Here is a 24,693-nt window from a genome sequence, read left to right on the forward strand (position 1 = left end):
AGTGCCATCTTCCCCATTCATCGGACCTTTGTTGAACATTTACTCTGCTGGCCCTGTGCTGGGCATTCAAACCCCGCCCCCCGGCCATGTTACTGTCTTAAATTTGATTATTGAAGCACAGACATTAAAGGGATTGGATTGGCCTTGCAGAAATTGCCGGGGTGGAGTGGCGACAAAGCGGTCCCTTAAGCACAGCAAGAAAACATTTGAAAGCTATCTTGAATGTTGGAAAATGGGAACAATGGGAAGACTGATGGAAAACATGGGCTCAGTCACAGCAAGGCTGGGGACTTGTAACACGAGAGTGGGTGATTACAGCATATTTAAAGTAAGATTTGTTTAAAATAGGCGTTTCCCTGGGTCACTTTTCAGATGGGTCAGAGAGCCCCCAAGACACTGGCTGAGGACAGCGGGCACCGCCCCCCATCCCCGCGCCCCGTCCCCATCTCAGAGCATTGATGTGGATCATGCATGCTATACTTGTTTACCGAGGAGTCAGTAATGAAAGGAACTTGGTGAGGACCGAATCCTCCCTTTCAACTCTGATGTTTTAATATCAGGGGTTAAGGATGCATTAAACGCTGGCGCCTTTTCTCTGGCTGCTCAACAGGTAGCATTTTGCAAATGCCTCCCCCCTACCTAGCCCCCAGCCTCTCCCTCACGAGAGTCCTCATTTTGAGAAGACGTTGGGGATCCTGGAGAAGACCAGCGTCGTGAGGGCAGCTCCGCTTGTTTATGAGGGATGAGCAGGGGGCGCGCACAGAACAAAAGCCTTCAGGAGCAAGGAGCGCTGGTCCACCTCACCCAGCGATCACCGGCATCATTTCAATGGAAAGCAAAGAAGGTGTCAACACACAGGCAGAGGCAGCATACGCCCTGGTTCCTACGTTGCTGCTGCTACTATTATTGTTGCTGCTGCTCCTCCTCCAACACAGCAATCCGGTCTGCGTGCGAGCCCGGGCAGACGCCCCACCACCTCCCCACTCTTCCCCCAACCCATCCATCCATCCGTCCGTCCATCCAGGGTCTAGAGGGCCCTACGGTGGGTCAGGCCCTGGGGTGGACACCAGGCACCTAACCCACAATCCACGGGGTTCAGGAGCGCCTCCCTCCCTTCCTCTTGCCCCGAGTGGGTGCAGCTGATGAGGGATTTCACCGCCGAAAGGTCCAGAAAGCCTAAGCCCAGAATCCAGGCGAGAGGCGCAGCCGGAGGCGGCCCGACTTGGGCGGCCGGGAGCGCGCGTCTCGGAGGCTGCGCGGGGTCCCCCTGTCTGGCGCTCAGGTGGCTCCGCCGCCCACTCCGCTGCTCCCCTCCCCGGACCCTCCCCTCTCCAGCGAGGGTCGAGTTTGGCTGTTGCGCGCGGGGAAGGAGGGGCTACGAGGGATTTGAAAGTGCACAGGCTGCGGAGTGGAGCTCGCATCTGTTCCCGCCGCCCGCGACCGGATTAAATTTCTGCAAATTCAAACTGAATGGGGCTTTCTTCCGCTGCCTTCCAGAGGGCGCCTGGAGCCCGCCGCGCGCTGCTCGCGGGCGGGAGCGGCCGGCGGGCGCACGGCTAGGAACGAGCGAGCCGGACCCGAGCCCGGCGGGCCAGCCGGCGGCGGCGAGGGAGGAGGCTGCGGAGGCGCCCGGGCTCCGGGACCCAGGCACCGGACCGCGCCCCCCGCCGCCCCTCCCGGGCCGGCGCGGCTCCCTGCGCGCCCGAGCAGGGCGACTGTCATTAGCCGCCCGGACGGGACCTGGGGCGGGCTCCCGGTGTCCTGAAAGGGGCCCGGGCGACCCTCGGAAGAAGAACTTCTTGGGGGCGGGTCCCCGGCATCCCGTCGCCCGGGCGGCCGCTATTGTCTGCGCGCGGCGCTCGCCGGCGGCCGGGGGCGCGGGAGCCGCGGGCCGGGCGGGGCCGGGCCCGGGCGGCGGCGGGAGGAGCGGGGGAGCCGGAGGAGGAGCCGCGAGCGCGGGAGCCGGGCCGGAGCGGCGGCGAGCGCGATGCCGGCGGCGGCGGGGGACGGGCTCCTGGGCGAGCCGGTGGCGCCCGGGGGCGGCGGCGGCGGCGCCGAGGACGCGGCCAGGCCGGCGGCGGCCTGCGAGGGAAGTTTCCTGCCGGCCTGGGTGAGCGGCGTGCCCCGCGAGCGGCTCCGCGACTTCCAGCACCACAAGCGCGTGGGCAACTACCTCATCGGCAGCAGGAAGCTGGGCGAGGGCTCCTTCGCCAAGGTGCGCGAGGGGCTGCACGTGCTGACCGGAGAGAAGGTGAGCGAGCCGCCGGGCGCGCCGCCCCTGGGCTGGGGTTGGGGGGTCGGGGCGGGAAAGGCTAGCGGGGACCCTGCGGAGAGCACTGCCCTGGGAGTCCGGCTGCGTCGTCCTTACCGGGCGCCCCCCGTCCCCCGCCTTTCCTCTCGGGTTGAAAGAGGAATCGAGCCAAAAGCGCGCAGGCCCTCGCAGCCCGGGTGTCGGCTATTCCCGAGGGGCGATCTGGGGCCAGTTTCGCCGGGGGCGGCTGGTTTCCCCGCGCAGCTGCCCGCAGCCTTTGTGCTCCTGGAAGGGCGCCGCCTGGCGGACACCAGCGCGGGGGTCGGGCTGGGGGGCTCTGCTTTCGGGGCCAGTAGGGGCCGCCGAGGAGCGGAGAGGCAGGATCCCGCGCCGGAGGGCGAGGGCCCTGATGTTGAGGGTGAGAGAGCGAAGTAGCCAGCCGTTGAGGGAGCTTGGAGTCTGATCACCCTCCTGGGCTCTGGGGAGGCGGTGGGGGAAGGCCGAGACCCCAGGGTCTTTCCTCTCCACCCGTGGGCTAGGGCAGCTGGGAAAGGTTTGCACGCCCGGAGGAGGGCATTTACACGCCGCCCCCAACCCCATCCCCACCTCCTTCCCTCCATCCCCCCCGCCCCATTCCCAGGGTGGAAGCTGCAGTAAGGACCCTGCTGTGGCAGGTACCCCCAGACTTCAGAGGTTGGGAGGGGCCTTCTTATCCTTGTAGAAGAGGGGACAGTAAAGGAAGACCCCCAGAGACCGGAGCGGCACCCTCTCCAGCTTTGTGAGAAGTTAGTTGGTTGTTAAGCTTTGCCAGGCGAGCCCCTGGAAGATCTAAGTTGTGACTTAGATTTGTGAGAAGAAACCCAAGATATGATGACTTAGTTTTGAGGTGAGTGGCCCAGGCACTGGGTCGCCCCAAGTGGCCGCAAGCTTGGAGCTACTTCAGACTGAGGCTGCCCCAGGCTCCTGGTCATCTCAGACAGAAGTCTCCCCCCCATGGCTGGGGGTTGCTCAGGGCAGGTGAGGTGGCAGCACCTTTCTATGGCCCGTTGACCAAGGGGGCATCAACAGTATGGCAGGAACAGGGCTTCCTACCTACGCTTCTGCCCTCTGACCTGGGATCCTCTGCCCAGCCTGGCAGCCCCTGGGAATACTCTGCCGTGGGACCGCTGATTGCAGGGCGACCTGCCTCGCCTAGCTTTAGTTTCGCTTCTTCCCCACCGTGTCCTGGTGCATTTGAGTGCAGGTCTCCATCATCCTTGTCATTTGTCCTGTATTCCTACAGCCGCTCTGGGGGGGAGGGGGGCTTTTTATTTTGGGTAAATGGAGCGAGAGTGAGTCGTTTTAAAAAGTGCCTCTTGCTTGAATATTTTCATGCCAAAAGGGAGTGTTTGGGATGAACTCACTGAATTGAGTAACTCTTCAAAGAAGAAAAAATCTCTCCAAACCTCATTCTGGACCAGAGGCAGCACGGCACGCTTGTCTTTGGTTCGCAGAGGGCTGTCCCACTTACACATGGGCCAGAGCGCTAATTACAGCGCGCTTGCTCCTCCGCGCCTGTGTCAATGCCTGTTGGCACGGATGGTAGAACTTTATTTTCATTCGAAATGTATAGGATTCCGTCTGGTTGTGCATGTTCCCTCTTAAAACTTAAGCAAGAAGAGACGAGGCTTTATGCTGACAGCGTAATGGCCAACATTACGAGCACATTCGTCTCCCCTGCCCTGCCGCTCAGCAGCGTCTGGCTGCCCTCCACGTTCCGTGCCGTGTTGTGACTCCGCGCCTCACCGGTGCGTTTTGGCTCCATAACACGAGGCTGTTAACCTTAGCTGAACGCACTCAGAGCTCGGTCTCTAGCCGGGCAATCAGGTTCTGGAGCTCTGTGCTGGACCCACAGGGCATTCTAGAATACAGGGAGTTCCTGCCCAAATGAGGTGCCTCCTTCACCCCCGGGGGGGGGGGCATGCCCCTTTCTCTCCCGTCTTATCTTTCTTCAGTGATGAATCGCTTCATCTCAGCAATGCGAGGAGCTATTAATTGGCTGTAAAATTATTGCGCTAAACTAACTGATTGCATCTAGTTAAGGACGGTGGTTCTTAGGGTGGGGGAGGAGGTGCAGAGATTTTTCTGGCGTACCCTTCTCCAGCCTTTAGAATCAGTGCCCCGGTGACTGCCATCATCATGAGAAATCTGGATTTTAGTTCATTTGATTGTCAGCTTTGAAGAAACAATGGGTGTCATTCATAGCTTTTATCTCCCAAATCCAATACCTTTAATGCTTAACTAATAGTTTTGGGCTTTGGCAGATGTAGAGATTAAAATGTTTGTGTGTGTGTGTGTGTGTGTGTGTGCATGACTCTGCCTGGGAAGAATTGCTAAGTTCATGAGTCCCCATTCCCGCTCATGTTCTGGAAATTGTCTTACTCAGGCCAAAAGGTGAAGTCAACCTCATGCTATTTGCAGCCTTGTGGTCTCTTTAAAAGGTGAGCTATTAAGAGGATTTTCCCCTGGAGAGGGGTTACTCATGTGAGCCGAGCAAGGGGAGACCTTGAGGTGACAGGTCTGAGGAAGAAAAGTGAGTTGTCTCCCATGGTGGGTGATGTGAGTGGCGGGGGGAGGCCTCCCAGCCAAATACCTCCCCCTTTTGGGGGTGCGTGCTTTTTGCATAAAGCATTTCACTTTTCTCATTTCCTTTCTTTTTTTAAAGGACACAGACCACGGCAGAAGGAGAATTAAGTCATGAATACCATAGTAAGAAATGGATGTATGCCCCCACATCATCCCCCGACGGGAAGCGTCGGGGCAAGCGTCGGGGCAGCTTGTGGTTGGGAATCAGTTCATGAAAAAGCCAAAGGGGGGATGGCAAAAGGGAAGAAGAGAGGGTGCCCACGTTTGGCCTGCTTCACAGTTGCAGTTGCAAACTACACACTTCATTTTGGGTGATTTGTGCCAAAATACAGAGTGTTGCTGGTTTAGAACACTTGGAGTATCGCATTTTGACTTGGTGCACATTTCCAAAAAGATTTGGGCAAAATCCTCCGTGGCTTGTTGGGAATTACTGTCTGAGTCCAGATGACAAAAGGAGCCACTTTTTCCTGGCTTTCATTTCAGGCTTCAATCCTATCTTATCAAGAGGCTTCTTTTCCCACCACGGGCCTGCAGGACAGTGTTTTGCCAGCCTTTCCTCTGAAGTTGTTTGTTTGAAAGTCATTTGAATCTAGATGGCCCTTTTACTGCTTGAAAAGAAAGAATGGCTTTGGGCGAGACCTAATTTTGTCCTCCCTTAGCTGGGAGTGGAGGCAATCTCTGTTAATGTGGCTTTAAAAATAAATGATTCACTTGGTCCCGTGAAATGCTTAATTGGTACGTTCTCAGTCAGACAGAGTGTCTTTGACTAAAGGTGAGTTGATGATTGGACAAGGAAAATAATCACAGAATCAGATTTGGAAAAGTATCCTTCTGTGTGGCTTTGAGACAAAGCGAAATTGCTGAGCAGGAGTATGGAGTACTGACTTTGAAAGATCCACAAAGGTTGTGCTTGCTGCCTCTGGTACCTATGAAATGCAGAGTCCCTGGCACATATAGGTTATTACTACATTTTTTAAAAAAAATATTGGCACATGAGCTAACATCTGTTGCCAATCTTCTTTTTTTTTTTTTCTTTTTCTTCTCCCCAAAGCCCCCCAGTACATAGTTGTATATTCTAGTTGTAGGTTCTTCTGGTTCTGCTATGTGGGACGCCGCCTCAGCATGGCCTGATGAGTGGTGCTAGGTCCGTGCCTGGGATCCAAACCGGTGAAATCCTGGGCTGCCAAAGCAGAGCTCGTGAACTTAACTGCTCCACCACGGGGCTGGCCCCTGTTATTACATTTTAAAAAAATTGATAAAATATAGTTGGAAAGGCTTAAAGAGAAAACATAGGTATACCTCAGGTCTGGAGCTGGTTTCACAGGCAGATAATCTGCAAAAAGGAAAAGAGTTGATGCCACCATTCCCTTCTTTTGTGATTAAGTCTCTCTAAGATACAAAATAGGGTACGTAAAATGATTGGTTAACGTGTTTAAATATCTTGTTCTAATCCCCCGTTAAAAAAAAAAAAAAGCCTGTTTATCGCTTTCCTTGGAGCTATTTTTGGGCTAAAAAATCAGGATTGCCTGCTTCGTAAGTTGCCAGTAATTAGACCTTGAGCACGACAGTGCCAGCTACCTGGTGCGAAGGAGTTACTAAAAATACCATTTACTATGTTTTGCGGAGCAGGAAATATGACTAATTTTAGAGGTGGCCTTTTGGCAGATCCGTTTTTAGCGAGTATTGCTGAAACAAACAGGTGCTAAATCCTGTATTTTTTTGGAAAGTGCTAGAAATTTGGGGATAATGGCTCTGAGGAACAAGAAATGCTTAGAGAACTGGAAATTCCTATTAATCCTTAGCAGGGATTTCTTGGCAAGAAGGAGGCATCTGGCAGAGGCACCTGCTCTGTGTGTTGTGTGTGACAAGGTGGCGCCTATAATTTCCGAGATTGCATGCTGCAGTTGTGGACACGTTCTTTTTGAACTTCCTGCCCAGCCTCATCTTTTTGAAGTACTTGTGAATGATGCAAATTGGCACGTTGGGCTGGGTTCTTAGGGTTCCCTGCTAGGCAGGTCACACGGACTTCAAAGGCTGCGTTGAGTTCACGACAGCGCTGAACGGTGCCCACGAAGAGGAGTCCAGCCCTAAATTTTCTCTGCAGGTGTTGCGTCACCAGCACAGGCTGGGTTGCCTGAGAGCACGCCGCACACTGCTGGCTGTTCCAATGCAGCGTGGCAGTCATTCATCCCGATGGTGATCTTCCCAGAAGGTGCGGGGAGTGGACGCTGTGTGTCCCCGAAGAGACGGGCATGCTGGGTGTCCTTTGTGGGAAAGTGGTTTGTGTACGAAGTATCATTTACCTTGGGCTACAAATGCCCTTCTCGATTATTCATGGTAACCGAGCGACCTGCTCTCTTGGCTAATTGAAACCCAGAGATAACGCCCAAGCCTTATTTTAGCAACTGGTGAAGCCTCTTTATCTGCTCAGCCTGGGCTCTGGCCCCCTCCCAGTGCTGACCTGAATTGCATTTCATGCTCTCTGATGCTGGCTGGTGAGATGACCAGCAGGAAAGAGGGGAACCCCGGGACCCGAATAGTACCCGAGTAGGCTGATACCTCCACAACTTGAGACAGCCATTGCATCTCTTTTATCGTAGATACCAGCTCAGTGGTATAGTGTTTGTGGTTTATTTAGAGTCTTCTGTGCATTTTCTCATTGGATGCTCGCAGTGACCCTGGCCAGGTGAGAACCGGCTTCTTACCTGCGTTGTCTAAGTGGAGGAAAGCCATGAGTCGATTTTCCCTCTCACCTCCTCCTCTCTATTGCTAGGGCTGTCGTATCAAATAACCACTAACGGGGGCGCTTAAATCAACCGAAATTTATTCTCTCACATCTCTGAAGGCCGGAAGTCCAAAATCAAGGTGTCAGCAGGGCCGTGTTCCCTCTGAAGTCTCTAGCGGGGGGATCCTTCCTGGCCTCTTCCAGCTTCTGGTGGCTGCTGGCGCTCCTTGGCGTTCCTCGGCTCTTAGCTGCAGCGCTCCAGTCTCTGCCTCTGTCTTCACATGGCCTGCTTCCCTCTGTGTGTCTCCTTATAAGGACACCAGTCATTGGATTTAGGGTTGACCCTAATCCAGTACGACCTCATTTTAAGTGGATCATACCTACAAAGAACCCATTTCCGATAAGGTGATGTTCACAGGCACCAGGCGTTAGTGCTTGAATGTATGTTTTGGTGGGACATAATTCAACCCACAACACCTTCCTAGATTGTTAGGATTGGGTTGGAGGTGATTTCCTGGGAAGCAGGCCTTGAGCAGGAGACGAATGTGGTCTTAAGGAGTATCCTCAGGACCAACACCTTCGAGGGGAGGGGAGGGAAGCGGTGGGAGGGGAGGGGTGGAGCAGAGCAGCACTGAGCAGAGGGAGAAGTTGGGCTGCAGTGCAGTATCATTCGAAGCCCCTGTCCATGCCAAGGTGGGCTCTGAGCTGAGACGGCCCTTCAGAGGTGTCCAAGTTGAGGCGAGGGGACTGCGCCTTTATGCCTCTGCATGGACCTGCCACTGGATGGGAGCTGCCCTGGGGAGGGGGCATGGCCTTGGACACTTGCTCAGGGCGGTTCCAGGGGCGAGCTCACAGCTGAGAGCCAGCAGCAGTGGCAGAAGCGGAGGAAGTTCTTCAGGCCTGAGGTGGAGTCTGGGCAGTGGGGCCCAGTGTCCACTGCTTCCTGGGTGACTCAGTGCCAGGGCCTGCGGTGTCTGAGCCTGAGTCCAGGTAGTTCCACCAAGAAGGTGGGCAGCTTCTCCGCCTCACGCTGCCGACCCAGTTGTGGTCCCTCTCAGGCTGAAATGACGGCACAGTCAGTGGAGTCTCCATTCCAGACACTCTTAGCATCCTGCGCAGCATTCTGGTCGCACTTTTCTCTTCAGTCGGAGTTCTCAGGGCTCTCTGTGGAGTTTGTGGGTACTTTGAAGGTACTTTTGTGTCTTGTGTATTTTATGTGTTCTCTCTGTTTTCTTTCGAGAACTATGTATCAACAGAGTTGGGCTAATTTGTCGACGGCTGAGCCTAATTCAGAGACAGCGTGCTTTCCCGGGCGACAGCTTGTCTCTCCCATCACTCCTGGGCTGTGGGAAAACTTGTTGAAGGAGTTGTGGGAAATTGGATTGTTGCCACTTAGAGCAATGATTCGGGACCTCCAGGGGGACAAAAATACTGCTCGGGTCAGAGCCGTCTCTTAACAGCCTCTTCCCACCTCCACCATGCCGGCTCTGCCCTACTTTGCTATGCAGTTTCGAGTTACTGTGCTCTTTTTCATTTTTAATCATTTTTGTGTGTTTTAAGATTCATTAGGTTAAGTTTTGGAGTAGATAATGTAGACACTTGGTTTAAAATTCAAGGTTTTCAAGAAGGTCTGTAGCGAGAGGTAATTCTGGCTCTCACCTCTGTGCCTCAGCACCTGGTTCCTCTCTGGTGACCTCTGCTTCCGGTTTCTGTGTATCTTCCAGAGAAACTCTATGTGCATGTGAGCGTACATACATTTGATGCTCTATGTGCACACATTTGTAAGTGTATAGGTATAGAGAGATCTATTTTTACACTGTACATGCTGTTCAGTATCTTGCTTTTTTTACTTAGCAATATGTCTTGAACGTCCTTCCCCAAAACTACTACAGAATCGCCTCTTTTTTTTAAAATTATTGCATGGTAGTCATTGTACAGAGGTACCGTATTAACTTAACCACTCCTTGTTGGTTAAGTCAGTGGACACTACTTAAGGAATGAAGGACAGTTAAAGAATGGACATTTAGGTTGCGTACAATTTTTTGTTATTCCCAAACTATGCTGCAGTAAATATCCGTGCCCATTTGTCATTTTGTAAATGTTTCGAGTATATTGAAGGATAAATTCCTAGTCTTAGGTGAAAGGGAGTGATTGTGTTAACTGTTGATAAATATTGCCAAATTGCCTTCAAATTGGTTTTCCCAATTTATACTCACGTCAACCTGGTGTGAGGGTATCTTTCCACATCTCTGTCAATACAAGGTACTCTCAAACTTTTTGGTCTTTGCCAACCTAGTAGATTAAACATGGTGTCTTGTTTTTTGGTCTTTGCCAACCTAGTAGATTAAACATGGTGTCTTGTTTTATTTCTAGTTTCTCTTATTGCAAGTGAGTTGAGCATATTTTCCTGCGTCCAATGACAATTTGCACTTTATTTCTGTTCATTGTTCACTTCCATTCTCCATTTTTCTCATGGGTTTTTGGTCTTTTTCTTATTGATTTGTAGGCACTTTTTATATATTAAGGAAATTAGTCCTCTTTCAGTGCTATGTTTGCAGCCTCCTCAATTTTTCCCGGCTCCCTTTTTATTCTTTGTCTTTGTTTCTTGGTGGTTCTTGCAGTGCAGAGGTCATTTCCCTGGTTTCCACCAAACTATAATTATAATTACATTTCTGGAGAGAGGATCCTTGACTTTCATTAGATTCCAAAAGGAGGTATTCACCTCCAAAATGTTAAGAGCCACTGCTTCATTGCCCACCCCATCAGCTCTGCTGTCTGAAGGGAGGTTGTGGATTATTGGGATGAGGATTTGGGTCACCTTGGTTTGTTAGCACATGTGCTAATTGGGCGAAAGTTGCAGAGTGCACTCAGGCTAGGCAGGCTGGTTCTACAACCATGACCTTGGACTGGGCATGCCAGATTGCTGCCCCCCTGCCCCTGTCATGCCAGGGGGGTCACAGGGGAAGGGCACAATGGAGTGTAAACAGATCTTTGGAAAACCTTGGCTCTTTGCTGGGGTGACTTTGAATCCACGTCCCGTCATCTCCTCACCGGAGAGGCAGTAGATACTATTTATGGTGGATGGTTGAGAAGAAAGAGAAAGGGGACTATCGAGGGAAACGATATTTTAAGGAGCAATAGCTGTCACTTAACTCGACCATAAAACGCATGAAGTCAAGTGTAAGCACATGTGTAAAAATATGCCTTGAGGCCCTCTGGGATAGTTCGTCTACCCGAGGAGCCCTCTGGGGAGAGGCTGGTGGAGTGAACAGCTGGGCCTTGCTGTTTGGAATCATCGAGGTCAGCGCATCCTCACTCTGATGACCCTCTCTGAAATGCTTCTGTCCCCCGTCACTCTCTGTCCTCCTACGCTGCTTTGTCTTTCCTCAAAGTGCCTCTCACCACTTGTATTTGTTTACTGGGGCTGCCGTCACAAAACATCACACACTGGATGGCTTAAACAGCAGAGTTTTATTGTCACACAGTTCTGGAGGCCGGAGTCCAAAATCAAGATGTTGGCAGGGTTGATTTTTTTCCGAGGGTTGTGAGGGAAGGGCCTGTTCCAGGCCTCTCTCCTTGGCTTGTCTAAGACCATCTTCTCCGAGTCTGCTCACGTCGTCTTCCCTCTGTGTGTGTCTGTCTCTGTATCTGCATTTCTCCTTCTTATGAGGACACCAGTCATTATTGGATTAGAGCCCATCCTACTGACCTCACTTCAGCTTGATTACTTCTGGAAAGACCATAGCTCCAAATAAGGTCACCTTCTGAGGTACTGGGGGTTAGGACTTGCTATAGTCTGAACGTTTATGTCTCCTCAAAGCTCATATGTTGAAAACTAATCCCCAACGTAATGGTATTTGGAGGTGGGGCCTTTGGAAGATAATTAGGCACAAGAGCAGAACTCTCATGAATGGGATTAATGGTCTCATAAAAGAGGCCCCAGAAAGCTCCCTTGCTTCTTCTGCCGTGTGAGGATACAGTGAGCAGATGGCGTCTGTGAACCAGGAAGACCTCTCTCACCAGACCCCAAAGGTGCTGGCATCTTGTCTTGGACTTCCAGCCTCCGGAACTGTAAATTTCTATTATTTACAAGCCACCCAGTCTATGGTGTTTTGTTATAGCAGCCCGAGTGGACTTAATCATAATTAATTTGGGGGGGACACCATTCAACTCATCATAACACGTGACCCCGTGGTATACATTCATGTGCTGAGGTGTTTATTAGTCGCCTCCCCACTAGGCTGTAAGCCCCTTGAGGAAGGGGACCACTGCTGTGTTCCTGGTGCCTAGAATACTACCTGGTACAGGGAAGATGTTCAGTAAGTATTTTTTGAATGGATGAAAGAATACTTTGATCTCCCCAGGACGCGAGGACAGCCTTCTGGATGATGGTGTCCCAGTTGGCAGGGGTTGGCTCTGAAAATTCTGTCTTTCTCACTCTGTGCAGCTCCTGGGCATGCCTGTGTGAGTGAGGAGTACACTGAACAGGTTGTCCAGCTGGCTCTCTTTGGGAAACATCCCAGCCCCAGAACAGCTGTGCCTTCTGCACGGATTTGTTAGGAAGGGCACCTAGCTATCAGAATGACAGGTGACCAGCCAGAAGCAGACAAATATTTTGCAATGTCATGAGACTGTTAATAGACCCTCAGCTCTTTGCTGAGAAAATATACCAACACTGCAGCAGATGGGCAAAGTTGCTATTTGCAAACATACATTTTTTTGGATGTTTCCCATGGAGCTATACGGAGGTTTAGCTCCAGCTCTTAGACTATAATTTTTTTTTATAAGTTTATCAGCTTCTTAAGCGAGATTGCTGCCCAAATATTTCGCAATCTTGCTTGCTTCTCTTGTCCTTTCTCTGAGCCATTTGATTACTCTCATCTCCCTCTTTGCATTGCTTCTGTCATTTGGTCCCATACTTGAGTTCTGGTTGACTTGCATCCTGCCCCATGGCTTTTTGGGAAGATGTCTGGCTGTATCTCTGCCTCTGTTTAGACAGTCTCGTTCCACGATGCTCCTCTCTTGGTCACTGCCTGCTCTTTGCCAGAGCTCTGTGCAGGACGCACAAGAGAGTGGACAGCAGTGATGGGCACCCACTGAGCATGGTGCTGAGGGACAGTGGCAGCAGATGTGGCAACCATGCTCAAGGAGTTGGCTGTCTCTCTTTAGGGTGGATAGGCTGAAGTTCAGCCTCCCAGCGATTCCTTTGTCTACCTGGAGCACAAGAGGGATCTCGTGACCTCTGGAGTCACCAAAAACCTGCCAGCAGAGTGCTTGCTCTTTGCTTTGACTGCGAGGATATAATACTGATAAAGACGATAACAATTCCCATTTATGGATCTTAGACCGTCTGCTAGGCTATGTCCCAGATAATTTCTGCGTAACGTAATTTATTCCTGACAGCGTCTTTTGTGGTAGGTACTGTTGCCCTGATTTTGCGGAGTTGGGTAACCAGCTGTCTCCATGTGCCCAGGACTATCTTGACTTTGGCACTGAAAGCCCTGCATTTTGGGAAACCCCTCCGATAACGGCAAAACCAGATTCACCCAAGAAAACATTTCACTGAAGTGTTTGGAATCCTACTGAGGGTTTTCAAATAAAAGTATTAATGAGCAACTAATCAGGTCGTGAATCAGCGAGGAGTAAACTGAAGCCCAGAGCTCTAGGCGTAACTGGGATCTTTCTTGCGGATGATGACCTCCATGTGGGGTCCCGGGTAGTGAAGGGTGCTTCTCCCACCCTTTGCTCCAATATGCTAGGTTCACGGCACACTCCGAGTCTCAAAGTGTGGTCATCGGTACTAGTCTGCCATCTTTTATGAGTTCACTTTGAGATGAGGAGCTTGAGCGTGTGTGCGTGTGGGTTTGTGTATACCGTACACATACAAATGTATATATGAATGTATATATACAATATATGTATATATATGTATCCATTTATATGTGTGTAATATACATGTACACAAATATATGTGTGTATATACTATTAAATATAAATCATATAATACTATACTAAGTATAAATATGAGCATATAACTTTTTGGGAGCCAAACTTTCTTGATGAAGGAAGCAGTGGGGACCGGTAGCCACTTTGAGGAGCTCTGGTTAGCTTTCAGTCTTTTTTTTTTTTTTTAAAGATTTTATTTTTTTCCTTTTTCTCCCCAAAGCGCCCCCAGTACGTAGTTGTATATTTTTAGTTGTGGGTCCTTCTAGTTGTGGCATGTGGGATGCTGCCTCAGTGTGACTTGATGAGCAGTGCCATGTCCTCACCCAGGATCCGAACCGGCCAAAGCCTGGGCCACTGAAGTGGAGCACACGAACTTAACCACTCGGCCATGGGGCTGGCCCCAGCTTTCAGTCTTAGTTTTAGTCCCTTCCTTTGCACTGGAGGGAGAAAAATCTCTATGTGGGGAGAGAGGATTTTGAATCAAATGGTGAGGCTGCAAGTGCATGTCTTATGTAGCCACACTGGACAGTCCCTGTTTGGTATGAGAACGAACACACGTTATTTATTAAAAACAAAGCAGAGGGGCTGGCCCCGTGGCTGGGTTGTAAAGTTCTCATACTCCACTTCGGTGGCCAAGGGTTTTGCCCATTCGGATCCTGGGCACGGACCTAGCACCACTCATCAGGCCATGCTGAGGTGGCGTCCCACACAGCACAACCAGAAGGACCTACAATTAGAATATACAACTATGTACTGTGGGGCTTTGGGGAGAAGAAGATAAAAAAACAAAAGTAACCAAAGCAGATCGCTTGGTGCCTTTGCCTTGCTTCTTGTGCAGACTATCTGCAGTTAGACCAGCTTTTCCAAACCGCATTTGGGCTGAGAAGGGACATCAGAGGCAAATGGAAGGAGGAAGTGCCCAGGTGGAAATGAAACTTCGGGGCAAGTTGGCTGTGGCTTCTGGGATAAGAATATTCTCGCGTTGTGTCTGAGCCCTCCTTTAGTGAAACCAAATGGATCAAGATAAGCATTATCACTTATGTAATCTGGTTTTTAGTTGGAATGACTGCTGCTCTGATGTGAAAGTCTAGCTTACAAGTGCATTCTTTATTCCAGGTTAAAAATTGAATTAGAGAAACCAGTCTGTGACTCAGTTCTCAGTTGAACATTTTTACATTTCGTAATAATAATAAAAAAACCTCTTTTGAGAATGCTTTTCCAGGTTTATAAAGTGTCATTCTCACAGGGTGACATGTTATTCTATTAAAAACTAACGTTCGTGAGCGGTAGTTGCAATTTCAAGCCCAATTTGACATAATGAAACTGGAATTTCCCTCTGGAGGAAATGTGCTACGTGGCTGTTGTACTCCCACCTCATTCGTTACCTGAGATGCTTTTTCCTAGGTCAAAAATGAGCTTTTTATCATAGAGGGCCATAAAATTAAAGCACCTGGGAGGGTGAGGGGTAAGAAATAGTTTCTTTTCAATAATCTGACTTAGAATAATGTCTTCCAGATTTCAAAGGGGCATATTTATTTAAAAATAGATATAAATCATCTAATATAAATCAGTGTATTTCCTATGATCAACTATAAATTTTTTTTTGGTAAAGATTTTATTTTTCCTTCTCCCCAAACCCCCCCAGTACATAGTTGTATATTTTAGTTGTGGGTCCTTCTAGTTGTGGCATGTGGGACGCCACCCCAGCATGGCCCAGTGAGCAGTGCTGGGTCCGCACCCAGGATCCAAACTGGCAAAACCCCGGGGCTGCTGAAACAGGGCGCATGCACTTAACAGCTTGGCCATGGGGCCGGTCCCTATAGATACTTTTAAAATAATTCTTTAAAGAATTTTTGACCAAGTATTTACTGTTTTAAAATTCTTTAAACTGGTTCAATCCCAAATACATTTTAGCATATTTGAGGTTATTAATCAGTCAAAATAAATCCTGGGCTAATATTTGTTAATTGCCGTATATTCTTTTCTTGCATAGCTACTTACAGATAGTTTTTTCATTCTTGTCTCTGCCACTTGCTTCCATATTTTACTTATCACATTTCATTATCTACTCCCCTTCTGTTTTAGATACTTTAAAAAAATTATCCTTTTTTTCTTGTTAATTAAACATGATTTTTTTATGCTTGGTTCCTTGTGGAAAATAAATAGAAACACAAAGAAGAAAATAAAAATCACATGTAATCAGACCACCCAGCAGTAATCACCATGAACATTTAGGTGCTTGGGCTGGTTTATGTGATACAGAATAATACACATATACATAGAGTTGATTTTCCCCCCTTTGAAGCCCTGTGTTACAAAATTGAGGTTACCATGTTCATATTATAACCTTACTATTTTTCCCCATCAGAATACATAGAGAACATTTCCTGTGTTTTTAAATATTCTTTTAAAATTTGTTTTTTGGTGACAAATAGCATTCCATTATTTGGAGTTACTGTAATTTTAAAACTAATTCCTAACTGTTGGCCATTGAGGTTATTTCAAAATTTTCCCTACATAAGTAATACTTCTGTTACTTTCCTTTTATGAATATCTCTGAGCCGTTCCTTAGGGTAAATGCTTAGAAGGCTATTGACATATTGCCAAATTGCACTTTAGAAAGATTATGCCAAATGACACAGCAGCATATGGAAGTGACTTTTTAAAAGTGCATTTGGATAATTAGTAGGGTTAATCATAATTTATGTACTTGACTGAAAATTTGTGTTTCTTCTTTTATTAGCTATTGTTAATGACTTTTCCCCATTCTTCTGTTTGTCTTAATTGATCTGTACAAACTCTTTACATATTAAGGACATTAGCTTTTTGTCTTTCTTATGTTGCAAATATTTTCTCCCAGTTGGTATTTGTCTTTTGATTCATTTTGTGTCTCCTTTTTTGGGAAGGGCACATAGAAATTTTATATTTTATCTAGTCAAACCAATTAGTCTTTTTTCTTTAGTTTTCTCTTATTTTTTGTGCTTAGGTAAACTAGAGGGTTCATTATTAGGGTTTTTTTTTTTTTGTAAATTATCAGTGAGTCTTGCCAGTGTTTCATTGTTGTCTGCAGAAAAATCTTTGTCTTGGGTAGTGACTTTTGACTGTATTTTCTAACCTGTTGCATAATGATTTAACCTAGGATTCATGTAGTAAAGCACAGGCTTTAGGGGCTGACAGCTTTGGATTCCTATCACCTTTCTGCTGCTTAGTAGCTATGTGATCTTGGGCAAGTTTTAAGCCCTCTAAACTTCAGTTTCTGTATCTGTAAAATGATGATAATAATACCTCACGGATATTCAACGGGAATTTGATTAAATATATGTGTGTATAGAAAAAAGGATAATATGTGTAAAGCCAGCCATGCTGGTCTAGTGGTTAAGATTTGGCAGTGTCACCACCGTGGACCATAGTTAATTTCCCAGTCAGGGACCCACACCACCCGCCCCTCTGTGGTCATACTGTGGCAGCTGCGTGTTGCCGTGATGCTGAAAGCTCTGCCGCCAGGATTTCAAACACCAGCAGGGTCACCCATGGTGGACAGGTTTCAGCAGAGTTTCCAGACTAAGAAAGACCAGGAAGAACGACCTGGCCACCCACTTTCAAAGAAACTGGCCATGAAAACCCTGTGAATAGCAGCAGAGCACTGCCTGATACAGCCCTGGAAGGCGAGAGGATGGCGCAAAAAGACAGGACAGGGTTCTGCTCGGCTGTGCGCTGTGCACGGGGTCGCTAGGAGTTGGAATTGACTCCACGGCACTAACAGCAAATATATGTGTGAAGCTCTCAGTTAGCCTGAAAATATCTTCACTGTTGTGTCAGTGAACCAATGGCAGTTGGTTATTCTCTTCTCTTCAACTTTCGAGTTTATATTTAACCCTTAGAGATGCGTGTTATTTCTCCTCCTTCGGATAGCAAGAAAGAGAGAGTCCCTCAGTTTATTGCAGAAGATGGAGTTTTATTTTAAGAATAAAGGGGAGGTGAGGAAAAAGATTCTGGCTACGACTCTCACCTCCGCTGTCCACACCTCCTTAAGGACTGGAAGGTCACTTGGGATGCCCCGGGGGGCCTAGATGTCTGCATTCCTCGAATTCCACTTCCCTCCTCTCTGCCTCTGCCAGGAGCTTCCACCAGCTTCTGGAGCTCTTAGGGAATGTTCCTCTGTCTGCTCTCCTCTCTGCCTCACAGCTTCTAACTACTGCTGGCGTCTCTGCCTCCTGGTTTTTACCTTCTGCTTTAAGTATTATTTGGTTCCCTTACATTTCTTGGATTGGTGACATTCTGCTGGGAAGGTATGATCATTGAATCCTTACTGGCCTTCCCTCCTTGGCACCCACCATCCTTTGACAGTAGAAAATCATTTTAACAGTGGAAAAGAGAGTAAATCTGTAAGTGATTCCCCACGAGCCGCCAGGATGGTATGGTGTGGACGTATTGGACAACTTGATTCCCCATGTTTTTCATTTGTAGCCAACTCTTTTCTCAACACTCCGCAAAACATTTTACTGTTGTTGGTGGTTATGATGGCCTCTCCGTTTGTGTTTTTGGGGTGTGGTGCTATATTTGTTAACTGGCCCTTTCCTAGAAGCCCCTATGGTTTTCACTGTGATCTAAGATCTGGGTTGAGAAGTTTGTCTTGGGTTATTGTTGCCAAAATTTCTGGGTTTCCAGTTCCTATAGTACTCCACCCCACCCTCCCGAGAGGTACTTTATTTTTGTACCTTTTCAGCTGAATTTGGCTGCTAGTCATCCTCTGATGTGAGAATAGAATATTGATTGTTTCCTGTTGCCCATGGGACAGGAAAACTTCTTGAAATAGAGCTAATTTGGGAGTTTAAAGTACTAAATGTCAGATTTTGAAGAAAGCATGTCTAAGATCTCTTTGTTATAGAAGGGAAGGTCGTCGGAGGTCGAGGGGAAGGGAAAGGAAAAAAGAAAAAGGAAAAGAGAAAGCAGCTGATTACTTCTCTTCTAAATTATTCCCTCCACATTCACGGAGCACTCTTTCCATTTTTATAACGTTGCTTTTTAGACTTATTTCTTAATCTAAAGCCATTTGCTAGGTGTCCTGTGAGGTCAGAATGCTCATTACTGGAGAAATTTCCCACTTGTAACCAGTTAAAAAAAAAAAGCATTATTTTTACTTGGCCATTGGAGATGATCATGTGTTTTTTCATTCAAACATTTATTGATTATCTTCTTTATGCAGAGCCACTGGTAACCTGTATGGGCTTTCGTACAAATTAGAAAAAGTTCTGCCCAGGCAGACCAGTTAGACAAACGCATCCGCTCTGGGTAGACCAGTCAGGAAAAGGTACCCTTCTGAGTGGCTGCAGCTCCATGCTGTGTGGTTTGGCAAGCAGACAGAATGTCAGGAAGAAAAATATACCCTTTTCTCCAGAGCACCCAGGCTGACAGGCCACGTGGGGTCTGGGTTTCTGTCCCCAGTGGCCCCCTCCAAGGGATGTTTTTGGTGTAAGGCACCAAATGCACTGTGCACAGGCCCGAGAATCTGATCTGCCCTCAGAGGAACGTGGGTTCTAGACTTGGAACCGAGCCGTGAACCACAAACAGAACTCATGGTATTATAGTGAAAATCTTCCCTAAAGAGTGACAGATGACGTGTCCTAAGGTTTCGGGGAATCTCAAGTAAAATTCTACAGAATCAGTCCTGGTTCCTCTCTGGAAATGCCCACTCTGTTGCTTGGTTCTAGGAGAGAAAGACAAACAAGATGGAGAATCCGAGTGAGAAATAAATTCCGTTGTGTTTGTGTCACTCACTGTCCCGGAGACACAAGACATGCCCCGGCATCTGTAACAATTAGGATCTTGGGGAAGGGCTCTTCACTGGAGCCTCAAGACCTGTGACCCTTCTGTCTCCTGAGCCATCATTCAGCCCGATGGAGGGCTTCCTGAGTGCTAGGAGCTACAGCAGCTGTTCAGCTGGGCTCCAACAGACCTTACAAGTTGGAAGAGACAAATCCCCCCAAAGTTCCGATTGCTTGCCAGCCCCCTCTGCACAGTTCCTTCCTTGGATGGGTAAATAGTGTGACAATTTAATAAGGGACCTGTGACAATTATATGCAAGTGAACAGATTTTTTTTTTTCTGCGAAAGGAACGTGATGGTTTTGGGTTTCTCTGTGTGTAATCTGAGAGGCTCATTCATCTCAATGGGACGGAGGAAAATTCCGGTATTAGGGAAGCAACTTCTGATTTATCATGAACAGCTGGTTGGGCCATGCCTCGTTGGTGCCCACACATAAGCACCCTTTTAAATATAGATGCTCAGTGTGGCTTCTGCCTCCAAAAGGGCTTGTAAGCTGGTGCTTGGTGTTTTGCACGGGTTGTCGGGCTGCTGCCATCCTGAGCATCCTCGTATGGAGGCCCAAGCCTTGCATCTGTTAAGCTGAATTGTGTCTCCCACCAAACGTTGAAGTCCTAGCCCCCCATTAGCTCAGAATGTGACTGTATTTGGAGACAGGGTCTTTAGAGAAGCATTATGGTAAAATGAGGTCATTAGGGTGTGCCCTAACCCAATACCACTCGTGTCCCTATAAGAAGAGATTAAGACGTAGACACACACAGGGAAGACCATGTGAGGACCCAGTGAGAAGACTACAAGCCAAGGAGAGAGACCTCAGGAGAATCCGGACCTGCTGACACCTTGGTCCTGGACTTCCAGCCTCCAGAACTGTGAGAAAATGAATTCTGTGGTTTAAGCCGCCCGGTCTGTGGGATTTGGTTATGGCGATCCTAGCAAACAAGTGTCGTGTTTATATATCCAAATACGCCGGGTGTCCGGAAAGCTCGGGCCAGCCTCAGGAGTCTGGTTGGGAAACACAGTGGATTACTGAGACCTCTTTCTGTCGGAATCCTGTTGATTCTTCAGTCACTTTGTAGTCTTGGAAGGAACTGGGAATTTTTGTCTCCCACAGCCCTGGCCTTGCCGAATTCTGCTTGGTGGTGGGTGGCATTATGTCTAGATACTCCAATACCTGGCAACAGCCTCCTCTCTCAGTTAGAAAATTGATATTGCTGATTAAACTCCTGAAGTGTTTGGTTGTGTAGTGCCATGTGCTGTCTGGTTCCATGTAGGAATAACAAAAATAAATAAATAATCTCTCTGAAAATACTTAGTCCCAATCGTGGTTTCTATTTCTCTGGTATATTTATTTCTACAGCCTTCAGAAGAACAAAGTGTCTTAAATTTCTACCAGATTTTTTTTTTTTGGTGGGAAGATTGTCACTGAGCTAACATCTGTGCCAGTGTTCCTCTATTTTGTATGTGGGATGCAGCTACATCATGGCTTGATGAGCAGTGTGTAGGTCCGTGTCCGGGACCTGAACCCACGCACCTCAGGCCACTGAGGTGGAGTGCACAAACTTAACCACTACACCCCTGGGCCAGCCTCCTACTAGAATTTTTTCAGGGGCACATTTACGTATATGAAATCATGAAGACAGTCCACATAGGTAGTTATATTTTGTTTGTTTATAGGATATTGACACTTGGCTTATGAATAATTTGCATATGATTTGTGTGCACCCAAAAGGCTATTCTGTGCACCTCTCGAAATGTTTACATTGAAAAGGTTATTCCTGCTAGTAGCTTCCTGTCACATGTATTAGTCAGCTCAGCTGCTGTAACAAAGTACCACAGAGTTGGGTGGATTAAACAATGGACATTCCTCGTCTTACATTCTGGAGGCTGGAAGTCCAAGATCAAGGTGTCGGCAGGGCTGGTGCCTTCTGAGGCTGTGAGGGAGGATCTGTCTCAGGCCTCTCTGCCAGCTTCTGGGGGCCTTGGGCATTCCTTGGCTTGTAGATGGTGTTCTCCCTGGATCTTTACACCGTCTTCCCTCTGTGTATGCCTGTCTCTGTGTTCAAGTGTCCCCTTTGTATAAGGACACAGTCAGATTAGCTTAGGGCACATCCTAATGATCTCATCGTAACTTAATCATCTGCAAAGACCCTATTTCCAAAGAAGGTCCTATTCAGAGGTACCGGGGTGAGGACTTCAGCATATTTTTAGGGGACACAATTCAACCCATAACATCACGTTAGGACTTTTCCCATCCTTAACCTGTCTCATTCCCTCATTCACTCCACAAAAGGCCTTTGGACCCTCAAAGTGAGGAACAAGAGACAGGAACAGTAAGAGGGACAGTGAAGGAGGTAGAGTGGTTAGGGCCAAAATGCACAGGCATTGGTGTTCCTTGGGCTGTGGGAGGAGAGTGCTGCCTGGACCTTCCACGGAGCCTCATCTGCTCTGTTCTCTGTGTTCTAGCTTTCTGATCACTCACCTGCTCCACTCCCCCCAGGATGCTAGTCACTGTTAGGGGTGCTTGGAGCTCATCGTGGAGTGTATTTCTCAGCCTTGTTGTTCATCCACATGCCCCGTGGTGAATCCCCACCTGGCAAAACCATTTATGTTCGTGGTTATCATCAGGGCAAATTTTGTATTTTGTGGCTTTATTAGTGCGAGAGTAGGTGTATCGAATATGCATTTTGCATGCTCTCTTTTCTGCTAGACTCTGGGGCCTGTCCTCTGTCTCCTGGTTGCCCTTGTGGAGAGGCCGGGCAGTGAACTTTGCTGTGGGCTGGGGTGGGGTGGGACAGGGCAGGGGTGGGGTAGAGGCTTCGGAAGTGGGAAGAGAGGCTCATTAACATCAGGCTAGCCCTGTGTGAAGCAACGGGTTTGGGAAGTCTGAAAGAAAGGGCAGTTTCTGACGATACTAAAAGAGATTGATTTGAAAGCGAAGCCTTTAATACCCACGAAGCATCCAATCCAATGCCTAAATAGTTTGTTGAGAGCTTCTTGAGGAATACCATTTGTGAATTTATTCTCTTTTATGGCTTAATGTTGCAAACATTTATACTGTATGTTGTAGTGGAAACGATTTCCATGGTTATCACTTGCTCTAAAGTTATCACCCTCTTCCACTGTTCTCGATAGGTGTATAATGGGGAAAAGCTTATTCTGCCCATGCTGCTGTGGAGGAAATGGTTTTAAAGCTGGTAGTGATTTCCTGCCGAACTCTCCTCCCTTAGATCTGTTTTTACATTCTGTATTAGTTTCCTGGAGCTGCTGTAACAATGTATCACGAACGACGTGGCTTAAAACAACAGACATTCATTGTCTCACAATTCTGGAGACTAGGTGTCTGAAACCACCGTGTGCGAGGGCCACGCTCGCTCTGAAACCTGTAGGGGCTCCATCCTGGCCCCTCTCCTAGCTGCGGGGGGGGGGGGGGGGGGGGGTGGTTTGCCAGCCGTCTTTGGTGTTTCTTGGCTTGTAGCTGCGTCACTCGTTCTCTCCCTCCGTTTTCACAAGGCAGCCTCCCTGTATCTCTTCTCCTCTTCTTATAAGGACACCAGCCCCATCGGATTAGGGATGCTTCCTACTCCTGTACCACCTCATCTTGCCCTAACTAATTACATCTGCAACGAATGACCCTATTTCCGAGTAAGGTCCCATTCAGAGGCACTGAGAGTTTGGACTTCAACCTGTCTTTTTGAGGGGACACCACCAACCCCTAACACATTGCACACCTCCTTCATTGTCTCCTGCCACTAACCCCGCCACCTCCCAGCTCCCCTCTTCCTCCTGTTCAGAGTCTTGGCATTGTCTCCTTTCCTCCATCTCTCTCAGCTCCTGTCACGTTATTTGCAGCTCCGGTGTGTTCTACCTCCGTGTCGCTTTCTGATTTCATCTCCTGCTGGCCAGTCTCTTTGCCACATTCAGGTTTAGTCCTTGTTAATTCTCCCCATCCCCGGATCCTCATGGTGGTAATCCATCCTAACCTCCTAGAAATGAACTCTAATCGTGCTATGGCCTGCTAAAAAAAAAAAAAAAAAGCCTCAATTAATTCCCTTAGGACCCTGGGGTGAATTCCAAATTCCATCCCCTGCATTCGGGGCTCTCTGTGCTCTCGTCTCTCTCCCACCGCCGTTTGTGTTGGCCCAGGAAAGGTGGGTCCTCTGTCATCTGAGTGTCCTCTGTCCTCTCGGGGGGGGGAGGGTCTGCTGGCTGCCTCTGCTTCCTGCTGGTGCCTCCTGCAGGCCCGCCCTTCTAGCCCCAATGAAATGCCCCGTTCTTCTGTGGAGCCTGCCCTGATCCATCTGGCCTGAAGCAGTTTCTCCTGCCTCTTTGTCCTGCCTCCCCCGTATCACCTCTCACACTGCATGTGACATCCTAAGCATTAGCGAGTGTATGTCAGCTTCTTCATCAATTTGTAGGATTATTTAGGGTAGAACTAGGTTCTAGTCATTTAAAGAACATGCTCATCTGTGCCTGTCGTGCTGTTTTACAAATGGTGGTACTTAGCTAAATAGGATGGAGGTCCTTCCTGTGGACACACTGGCTGTGCTTCCAGGCCTTCGTCATGGTCCAAAGGTTTCCTTTTTGAGTCTGGCTCTCTTGACAACATCACTGTACTGAGCCCTGTGTGATACCTAAGTTAATCAGTACTCTGGAAATAAGCCTTTATCCGAAGTCAGCCGCTGGTTTATTGTGGTTTATTTTTAACTTCCTGATGAACTGGATGTGGAGTCGTTGGAAAGAATTTCCCAGAGGTTTCAGGATGGACGGGCTGCTGGTAACCGTAGAGTACTGTATTCGTTTCCTGGGCTGCTGTAATAAAGTGCCACACCTGGGTGGCTGAGAACAACGGAAATGCATTGCCTCACGGTCCTGGAGGCCAGAAGTCCAAAATCAAGGTGTCGACAGGGCCACGCTCCCTCCAAAGGCTCTAGAGAAGGATGTTTTCCAGGTTTGTCCTCTAGCTGCTGGTAGTTCCTTGGCTTATGGCTGCATGACTCCAGTCTTCGAATGGCATTCTCCCTGTATGCATCTGTGTCCCAATTTCTCCTTTTTATGAGGACATCAGTCATATTGGCTCAGGGCCTGCCCTAGTGACCTTGTCTTAACTAATTAGATTTGCAACGACTTTGTTTCCAAAAAAGGTCACTTCTGAGCTACTGGGGTTGGGACATCAACATGAATCATTTGAGGGGACACACTTCCTCCCATAGCAAGTACTAAGTTCTGGCTCTCCTGTAGAGCCTGGGTTCTGTCTGCTGGGTTGACTGGGGTAAGGCACCGAAGTTTGACCAGCTGGAGGGGGCGACTGTCTCCACCCACACTGG

At 48.4% G+C, this 24,693-nt stretch overlaps 1 protein-coding gene across 2 annotated transcripts in view; it reads left to right on the top strand.

The window, feature by feature from the left end:
- The first annotated feature begins 1,787 nt into the window (after window positions 1–1,787).
- Window positions 1,788–24,693, top strand: part of HUNK (hormonally up-regulated Neu-associated kinase) — a 102,036-nt gene continuing 79,130 nt past the window's right edge. The window contains exon 1 of one of the 2 annotated variants that reach the window (XM_023630009.2): window positions 1,788–2,251. In XM_023630009.2, coding sequence (XP_023485777.2) covers window positions 1,988–2,251 — 264 coding nt within the window. In that variant the 5' untranslated portion in view covers window positions 1,788–1,987. The remainder of the gene's footprint in view (window positions 2,252–24,693) is intronic. The other variant, XM_023630010.2, reaches the window with a different exon arrangement.

The sequence above is a fragment of the Equus caballus genome, chromosome 26, assembly GCF_041296265.1.
Source record: "Equus caballus isolate H_3958 breed thoroughbred chromosome 26, TB-T2T, whole genome shotgun sequence".
NCBI lineage: Eukaryota > Metazoa > Chordata > Mammalia > Perissodactyla > Equidae > Equus > Equus caballus.